The sequence below is a fragment of the Pteropus alecto genome, unplaced genomic scaffold (assembly GCF_000325575.1).
Source record: "Pteropus alecto unplaced genomic scaffold, ASM32557v1 scaffold313, whole genome shotgun sequence".
Taxonomy (NCBI): Eukaryota; Metazoa; Chordata; class Mammalia; order Chiroptera; family Pteropodidae; genus Pteropus; species Pteropus alecto.
Window position 1 is genome coordinate 1,558,878 of NW_006434832.1, and position 10,116 is coordinate 1,568,993.

A 10,116-nucleotide genomic window follows, 5' to 3' on the forward strand; every position below is an offset into this window, starting at 1 on the left:
TACGTGACAAATTTCATGTAGTCAAGGTCTAGGTCTGTGGCCTTGTATCCAAGAGATACTTAATGGAATTTATTTGCAGAGTTTCCCTAATGAAGTCCTAATCATTCCTTTTTTTGTAACTATAATGCAATAGAGACAATCGCCTTCAGCTAGCAGTCACCACAAAGCCTAGACAAGAGTTTGCAAAGTACCCTCACAATCTAGATCTGAGTTTACTTAATGTTGGCCTATAGAGTGATAAAAGAAAATTAATTGCCAAAATATAAATAATAAACATATTTTACTTATATTTGGATTTCTTCTTTAAAAATAATAAAATTATATTATTTGGTAGTTAGGTAGACATGAGCAACTGGAGAATGAAGGTCTCTCCCCTCAGACTTCCCTAGAACTCCCATTTTATGGTTACAAATTACCCCTATATCCTGAGGCTCAAAGAAGAGCAATAAAAGAGTGGCTGGTTTGGCCCAGCCACAAGCACTTGTGCAGTTAGTACTACCCTAACCTCTCTATAATCTTAATCTCATTATACTATCATTATAATATCATGCATATGCCTGGAGTTCATGAATCTAACTATAACAGACTGAATTCTGGGTAACCGCATGCACAGTAGGCAAAGGGTTATATAATAGCCAATGTCAATAAAAATGACCTCACATGCCAATCATCTAGCACCACCCTCAAAATCTCCCATCACAGGCCTAATATAATACTAAGAAAATGATATGCAAAAAGGTATGTAAGGCATGTCATGAGGATTATAAGCAGGCTGGCCTGTCTGAAAGAGTCAGAGTCAAAGGGGAGAAGGGGATGGGCGATTAGTTGGAGGAAACCACTGGAGGAAGGCCCTCAAAGATAGGAATCTCCTGCCGGGTAAACATCTTTCCCTGGAAATGAGGCAACTGCCATCTCAATGGAAATGTAACATTGTACCCTGGACCTCTGGCATGGTCCCAGGCATCAGGCCCCTAGAGCATTCCCTGGAGGCTCCTCAGGGCTTGGCCAAGGTCACCCTCAGTTAGTTGGAGGAAACCACTGGAGGAAGGCCCTCAAAGATAGGAATCTCCTGCCGGGTAAACATCTTTCCCTGGAAATGAGGCAACTGCCATCTCAATGGAAATGTAACATTGTACCCTGGACCTCTGGCATGGTCCCAGGCATCAGGCCCCTAGAGCATTCCCTGGAGGCTCCTCAGGGCTTGGCCAAGGTCACCCTCAGAACCGTTCCTTGTGGCCCCTGGGATTAGTCCTTGGAATTCTGCTTATGCTACCCCCAACAACTGCCTCCTGGTGCTTACAGCCTCTCTATGTTAGAGCCACATGGAAGGGGCCGGCTGAGTTCTTATATCATCTCCACCTCTTGAGTGAAAGGTCTGCAATCACTTTCTGCCATAAGCACCACACTGTGGCCCTAAGGTACCGACGCAAGCCAGGAGCCCAAATTTGGTTTCAACTTGCCTCTAGTCTTTTCTAGGGTTTCCCTGTAGCCTCTAAACATGACCCATGGCACCAGAAGCAAGGCCACCCCTCAAATGACTCCCAGAGTGCTCCTGGGTCACACCTGTAGCCCTGAGAGGCAACTAAAAATCATTGTTAAAGTCTGAGAGGCCAGACTGCTACTTCGGTAAAGAAAGTTCAAAAATTCTAGACATGGAGACATGGAGGCAGATGTAGGAATGCAGCTTGAGGAGCCAACATCTGGATCAGCTATAGACGAATGGATGGTAACGCTGATAGAAAAGAGAATTAGGACTTTACTAAAAGCCTGGATATAGGCAGTGAGGTAAATTTTCAATGGCAGCTTAACAGAGCAAATCTGAAAACTGGTGGCATTATTGGCAGGAATAGGAACATAATTAAAAAGGGGGGGTGGGGGCAAATAACAGCCAAGACACTCTGAATAGGTATAAAAGGGATGACTTGTCCTATCTGCCATTAAGACTATTATAAAGAAAGAATTAAAACAATATGATAGCATGCAGGGAGAGACAACAATAGATAAGCTCTAAACCCTAATCCTGACTCAAGAGGAAAGAATAAAGGCCAGAAACAGCCCGACATATTGGGAACTTAGCGACATAAATTGGTGGGAAAACAATGGACTACACTAAATGCTGATGGCCCAATTTGTCATCCATATGGAAAAAAGATACCTCACGTAATATACAAAAATAAACTCAAGATAGTTTAAAACCTAAAAGTAAAAAGCAAAGCATTAAAACTTTTTGAAAAATACAGGAGTACATATTATGACTTCAGGTTAAAGAAGGATTTCTTAAATGAGACAAAAAAAACAAAACTACCCTCCCAAACCACCACATACCACATGAGACTTATACATTTGACTAAATTAAAACAAAAAACTTTTTTACACCAAAGTAACCATAAAAAAAAAAGACAGATGGAGACTGGAAGATATCTGCAGCAGATAACAAAGGACTAATGTCCAGAATATATAACAAACTGCTATAAATCAATAGGAAAAGTCAAACAAAGCAATTTTTTTTAATGGGCAAAGGGCAACTGACAGAAAAGGAAACCTAAATATTCAATAAATATATAAAGAGATACTCAACTTTACTAGTAATCAGGAAAATGCAAATTAAAACCAATAAGATGCCACATTTCTCCCATCAGACAAACATTTTCAACTTTAAGGACGTGGGGAACTAGAACTCTCATATATGGCAGAATTATAAACTGTTAGAAACACTTTTAATAGCTTTCTGACAGTAACTGATAGAGTCGAATATGTGTATATCCTATGACCCAGAATTCCACTTCTAGGAATATGTCCTTAGGGTGTGGGAGCTTTCGATTCTACTACCATCTTTAAATCGATGATCTGAAGCATGTGTATTAAACATGAGTCCTTAGACACATGTTATGTTATTCCCTATTTTTGTATGTTTGAAATATTTTATAGATAAAATAACTAAATATAATAGTTTTTTCAGATGTTAAGAATCAATGATCTAACAAGTATTGTCATTCATTTATTTACTCATTCAGTCATTTATTCATTCATTCAGCACAATTCATTTGCAATCACAACGGTCCATGGGCAAGAGGAAAATAAAACCACAGGTGTGTCCATAGTGGGAAAGAAGCAATACACTGAGACCACAGTAAGTTTATGTTGATTTCAACAAGCATTTGATAGTTTCACATGATACCTTACGATAAATATGGCTCAATGATACTACAGATTGATCTTCAGTATTCCAATACAGCACCGCCTTCGGCTCCGTTTTGTTCAGTATTTTTAAAAAGTCAACTTATGTTTATGAAATTTACACATGGTTCTGTGCTAAATGAGGGATTAGGATAGTGTACAACAAAACAGTCACATTTCCCATTTAGGCTAAAACAGTAAGGTGAAATTTGTCAATAAAAAGTTTTTTGACTTTAGATTAAAAAAAAATATCCAAATGCACACTATGGAATACCATTTAATTCTAGGAGCCATCTGTTAAAGGTTTCCCCCAATGCGAGATGAACAGGATGACTAGGGAAGTTTAGAAGTCATGAAGAGGAATGGTTAAAAGAATTAGTAATAAACCTCTTGGAAAAGAAGTGAAAAAACAAATGTAAAATGGCACAGCTGGTGCTCTTCAGATTCTCTAGACTTGACCTACAGGACGAGGAATGGGCTTGCTTTCTGTTGCTGCTCCTTAAGGGAGACCCAGGACCAAAAGGTACAAATTTCAAGATGACAGATTTCAGCTTAATACAAGGAAACAAAACAACCAAAACCAATTATGATCTCTCTCTTCAAGAAAAGGTTTGTGTGGGCGGGGGGGAATTCCTGCATGTTTAAAAGCAGTGTACATGGATTGCTTTGGGTTTTACAGAGACTTCTTGACCAAAGTGACTTGGAATGGGACATCTTGCCAGTCCCTTCCAATTCTTAAATTCTATGAGAACAATGGGAGAGATGAGGTCAACATCCACAAAACTCCATAAACACTCAGCTGGCTTTTACTATTTTCTAAGCTAAGAAGGATAAACTTTAAGAAGTTGCTGAAAAACATTACTGACTTTTCCCATCCAATCTCTATTTGCTTCGAATGAACTAGAAAAGTGATTACAATCTCCATGTTTTATGCCTGAGAGGAAATATATGCAAACCAACAAAGCAAGTATGCATGGCATGGTGGAAACTACCACGTGCCAACTGGACAATCTGTTTTAAACTGAACTGGGAATTCAAACAACATACTCGAAGCCAGTAAGCAACAGATGATATGCCAAGTATAATCTGGGAGTGTGGACACTAGAAATCAGAAGTTCTAGTCCTGTCTAGCACAGGGCCCATAGTGGGCTTGGGTGACATCATTACCAAGCACAGACCTAGTTGCAAGTAAGCAAGGGTCACTGTTGCTGATTTTTTAAAAAGGGTCTGTAGAAGATCTAGGAAGAAATTTAAACCATAAGCAGGAAACAAGGTTTTGGAATTAAAAGATCTGGGTTGAAGCTATAGTTCGACTATATATTAGCTGAGGAATACCAAACAAGTCATTTAACTCCTCGGTGCCTCGACTTCCTCAATTATAAAACAGGGATATTAATAATCACAATTATTTAACGGGCAGGAGATTCAAATGCAATATGAAAATGCTGTGCCATTTTCACCTCACTCACTTTGCCTCTCTTATACAGGAGTTAGCCTTTCATCAGAAGGTAAAATCAAAAACAAACAAACAAAGGAATGGAAAAACTGGTCTTGACATAGGTAATAGTTCTTAAACCCAGATGCTCATCAAAGTCACCTGCGGAGTTTATTAAAAAATAAACTGTGTTCCATACCTACGGAATCAGAACTTCTATGACTACAAAGGGGGCAAATGCGGCACCTCCACTGAGATCTCAAAAATAGAAGCCTGGCTATTGGCTTCTCTATAAAGTTCATTCTAATGTTTATTCTGTTTTTCATTTTTTTCTCCATTCATTGTTCAAGCAGTTCAGGAGTTTTTAAGATACATTACCTTAAACGTTTATCTAACTGCAATGTATTTTCAGGGACATGGCAAGAGATAACAAGTTGGGTTCAAAGTTCCAGTAAAATTAATATGTTCACTTACTGCTTTGTCAATTCAGCTACAATCATTAATTTCAGCAATTGCAGAAGTTAATTTCTGATGCTCACAGGACACCATGTGTTTCCTTTTAAAGACAATTACCAGCTCAAAAAAACATTCGCTGAATGAGTGACTGCATAGTAGAGGGCCTAATAGTGACAGATCAAATTTGGCCCAGTTGTTTTTGTAAATAAAATTTCACATCCATTTGTTTACATGTTGTTTGTTGCTGTTTTTGTGCTGTACCGGGAGAGAGGAGTAGCTCCCACAGAGATCGTACGGCTCGCAAAGCCTAAAATATTTACTATCTGGCCCTTAACAGGAAAAGTTGGTGAGCTCTGCTATAGAGTCCAAGGGCAGGTTGTTTGTTGAAGGCCTGCAGAGTTAAGTACTTCATCTATATTCCACAAATCTTGTTTGGGAAACCATTTAGTATTTCTCTTCTCCCTAAGTTTGTGCAGAATTGAGCTATCTAGATTTCTCTGTGATCAGCTACCTGCTGCACTGACACGAAGTATAGTCTGAGACTCTCTAAATAAAACTATTCTTGAAAATAAACTGGTCACAGCCTCCTTAACAACATCCTTTAACTTAATCAACTAACCAGATGAGACTGTACAGATTAACTTTTAGGCACTCAGCCCACTGTGCCTTACTATGGTAAAAGATCTACCCATTCTTAGGTAGATCTTAGGTAGATGTAATTTTCTGATACATTCCATTTTTAACTGACTCATTGGTCTTGTTTTTTAAGTCCTTTTCTTTAATTTTTATATGAGAATAGGGCTCTCCAGTGTAAGAGTAAATTCTGTCATTTTAACATCATTATAAAGTTCCATATTTTCACCCACCCAAACCAAACACTTCATCACTAAAGTAAAAAGAAACCCATAAACTAGAAAATGAAAGAGTAAGAGAATCATTATCCTCTTATCCCTAATGTTCTGATGTATTTCTTTTGCTGTGAATTCATTAGGAAGGTGGGTCTCTATTTTATTCTATTTTCATCAGGATGAAACTACAACATAAATTTGAAAGTTGTTAAAATAGGACAGGTATAGATATATACTCTAAAAGATTGAAAACAGGTAATCAAACAGATTTACACCAGTGTTCATAGTAGTATTATTTGTAACAGTCATAAGGTGGAAACAACCCAAGTGTATATCAGCAGATGAACAGATAACAAAATGTGGGGGCAGGGGGTGTGTGTGCATGTGTGTGTACATACAGGATTATTTAACCATAAAAAGGGATGGTATTCTGATACATGCTACAATGTAGATGAACATTGAAAACTTGCTAAGTGAAATAAGCCAGACACGAAAGGACATATATTGTATGATTCCATTTACATGAGATAACTGGAATAAGCAAATTCAGAGAGAATAGAAAAGAGGTTACCATGGGCTTAAAGAGGGAGGAATGCAGCGGTACTCCTTAATGGATACATGAGTTTCTTTGGGCTGATGAAAAAGTTCTGGAAATCGATTGTGGTGATGGTTACACAACATTGTGAATGTACTTAATGTCACTGAACTGTACACTTAGAAATGGTTAAAATGGTTAATTTTGTTACATATATTTTACCACAATAAAAATGAAAAAAATCATAAAAGTTTTTCCAAAATAATAGGATAGGCATGGTCCCTCTTACCCAACTCAACTATGTACCTAAGCAAGTTCCAAAAATGCATGACAATATGAATAAAGGACACTACCAAAGAATTTAAGTTATGAGAAGCTAAATCAAAACTCAATTTCCTTAAAAGTAACCTATAACTAGATATAATTAACAAATAATAATACTGAATGCTATTTGTACAGCAATTTCTTTGTGCCACAAAAATATGGTCTTTAGCATAAACCAAATCAGCATAAAAGAAAAAAATCATAATGTAGCAGCAACAAGATTAGGGTCAGTCAAGAGAAGGCATTGATATCATTTAGGAGCTGCGAGCTGTAATGAAACTTTTTCTAATGATATTAGTCCAGTGATGGATGGATCCTTCTAAGTTGCTTAAGCTGATTCTGTTTGTATCGCTCATTTTACCCTCCATCCCATCCTGCCACACGTTAGCTTTTTTTCATGAGTCACTTGACTCTTCAACTAAACAGTAAATTCCATGTGCTGGGACTCTTTCTCCCCACAAACTCTACCAACCCGGAGCACTGAGTTGGCAGGTGCGGGGCAAAGTATTATAACCCGTAAGTGCAACTTCTCTTCACCTAGTCTACCCAGTAGGTAGTCACGGCCTCGAGTAACACAAGAGCCAAATGGCCCAACGTTTTGGGCCCCAGGCCTGACCCTCTGTCCGCCGCTGACCTGGGCTTCCCGCCGGGGATGGAGCACTTCCGAGCTGCCCCCGACAGTGCCCGCGGAAAGACTCGGCCTCCACAGACAGGTGCCCAAGACCTCAGCTCGGCAGGCCGGCCTCACCCGGCCCGGCTTCGCCCCGCCCGTTCCCCGACGCGGCCCTCACTTGTGCGTCTGCTGGTACAGCGGCTCCATGTCGCCGACCCCGCAGGTCCGGTCCGGCTTCCACAGACCACGTACTCACAATCCCCTTCAGACTTCCGGCTTCCGGCTTCCGGTCGTAGGACCCGCCCTCCCTTACTGGCTAGGGCCACCCCTACGCACGCCTGACTGGTGGTGGTTACGAGAGAAGGAAGGAATCAAGAAAAGAGGCCGGGAAAAAAAGGTTAAGTGTAGTCAGAGGTTCGACCTCAGATGGAGGACAAGGAGGTACAGGTTTTGGCGAGAGTCTGTCTTCAGCATTGAATCAGGCACTCGCAAGGGCAGTTGCAGAGTACTGACGTGAGGTCCTCAGAGCAGGGTTGGAAGCTAATGGGTGGATACTTGCTTGTGCATGCTAGAGGAAAGCTAGGAGGGTTCCTTCTTGGCTTCGCATTAAACTGTTTAATTGTGGGTCTGGAGATTTCGCCCTTCACTGGAGTCTCTGGCACAAGCTTCCATCAAAAATTTGCTCATTTGCCCCACCCACCCCGTTTATCCCTCCAGTAAATCCGTATTGAATGAGTGATTACTATGTGTCAAATATGCTAGCGGGGCGGGAGGTGGAGGGGTAGGGACTGGGGATCAGGTTCCTCTTGCCTTTAAAGAGGTCCAGGAAAGCAAATAAAATACGTATACAAATTAATGTCTACAGGTAGAAAGTTCAAAGATACTGAGCCAAGCTGGGGTCAGCTCTGGTAAGAGATTCAGGGAGGACAATGTAGGAGGCGGCATTTGAGTTAGGTCTTGAAGAATTTGGACACTTTGGCTTCTCCACATAGGCTTAACCCATTTCAATTCTCCCAGGCTTATCTGCAGTTCCTCCCAAGGGAGGAGACGTTCCTCTTCCTTTGACAAGTTGATGCTACTATTTTCCTATATCCTGGATCCCACCCAGTGCCCCAAGAGACTGTCCACCCATATACATTCTTTCCCTGACATTTTTCCATGTATTCTAATATTTATTTATTAATGAACACCTATTATAAGGCACAGATATTAGGGCTAGGAATACAAGAAAGACACAGCCCTCAAATCTCTCATCTCTTATAGTACGTTGTGAGGGCTAATCATGCTCTCCAGCTATATTATCAGGTATATTAAGTGCTATGATTGATACCAAGGACCATTTCCCTAGAGAAGAGCAAGAAGTGTCATAGATTAAAAAACAATAATAGGGCCTTCAAGAATCAATAGAGTTTTAACAGTGTCTTGCACACACTACCACTCTGTAAATGTTTATTGTTTTGGCCTAGTGGAGATGAAGGGGAGGAGATTTAAGGCTGAGAGGATAGCCTGAGCAAAGGGAAATAAAGGAAAGAACATGGATCTTCTATGGCTGGGTTTAGAGTGCTTGGGTCAATAATAGAATTAGAAGGAACATTGGAGCCAGATCTTGGGAGATCTTAAATATTATGCTTAGATTTTGTCTATAGATTTTTATTCTATAGGTAGTTGGAAGCTATCCAAAGTTGGATAGAAATTTAAATTTTTCTCAAAGAATGTTTACGCCTATATCTTATTCTTTAACCCTCACAGCATTTCTGTCAGATGAGTAAAGCAGATAAATTAAAATCCAGAGGACCTCCTCTCTGCCTCTCAGTGCTTAGGCCTTTATGTGTGTTTAAGCCTTCCTCTGAAAAGAAGAAAATTCTCTCTCTCCATCATGCTGCTATCTTCTATCCCATCTTGCTAACTTCTATCTCATTTTTTCTTATGTCTAAACCACTTGATCAAACAATTGATTTACATTGCTGACATTTTCTATGGGTGACCTGCCTTCCGACTTCTCCTTTCTTCTTCTAGAACTGTTTTCTAGGCTTACCAGAGTTCATTGGACTTAGTCCAGTGGTCTCTTTTCATGAATCATCTTACATATACTCACTGAACTCATACTATGTATGAAGTATAATGCAAGGGCTGGAGTACAAAGATGAGTAAGACATCAGGTTGCCATAGAAAGTTATTGAATATACTGTGAGGGAAAGATCTACACAGATAATTAGAATACTATGTGGTGAGTGTGGGGTAGAGGTAATGGCAAGTTTTGCCTAGAGTGTGCAGGGAAATATAAATAATAATATACTGTTCAGAATTTTGTAGTGCAAATGTACAATAATATATCTTCCAACCATGTCTTCTTGAATATTTTAGACCTTAACACTACATTCCTAGAATTGATCTCTTTCAGCATTGACTACACCCCTGCTTTCCACCCCTGAAACTAGTTGGTGGAAGGGAAGGAGTGAATAGGCTAGGTGGAGCAAAAGAAGTCACATTCATGCAAGAAATATCTGGCCCTTACCTGGACCAGTTTAAGACTGACCTAGTGGCTCATAAGGTCACTACATTGATCAGAAAAAAGAAAGGACGTTGATTTTAAAAGTCAGTTTGCATCACAGAGCAATGATCTCTAGTGGAGAAGAGAGGCCTGGCCACCTCTGGAGGACTGCCTGACACGTGGTGCAAAGCCTGTGGAGGGACAGAATGACTATCTTTACCAAGAGGAAGTGGGGAG

The 10,116-nt window shown here is 40.0% G+C and overlaps 1 protein-coding gene across 4 annotated transcripts in view; it reads right to left on the reverse strand.

Moving 5' to 3' along the window:
* GOSR2 (golgi SNAP receptor complex member 2) overlaps positions 1 to 7,671 on the reverse strand; it is a 20,349-nt gene extending 12,678 nt beyond the window's left edge. For 2 of the 4 annotated variants that reach the window (XM_025045632.1, XM_015588070.2), the window contains exon 1: positions 7,567 to 7,671. In XM_025045632.1, coding sequence (XP_024901400.1) covers positions 7,567 to 7,595 — 29 coding nt within the window. In that variant the 5' untranslated portion in view covers positions 7,596 to 7,671. The other 2 variants (XM_025045633.1, XM_015588071.2) reach the window with 2 other exon arrangements.
* Positions 7,672 to 10,116: the final 2,445 nt, after the last annotated feature.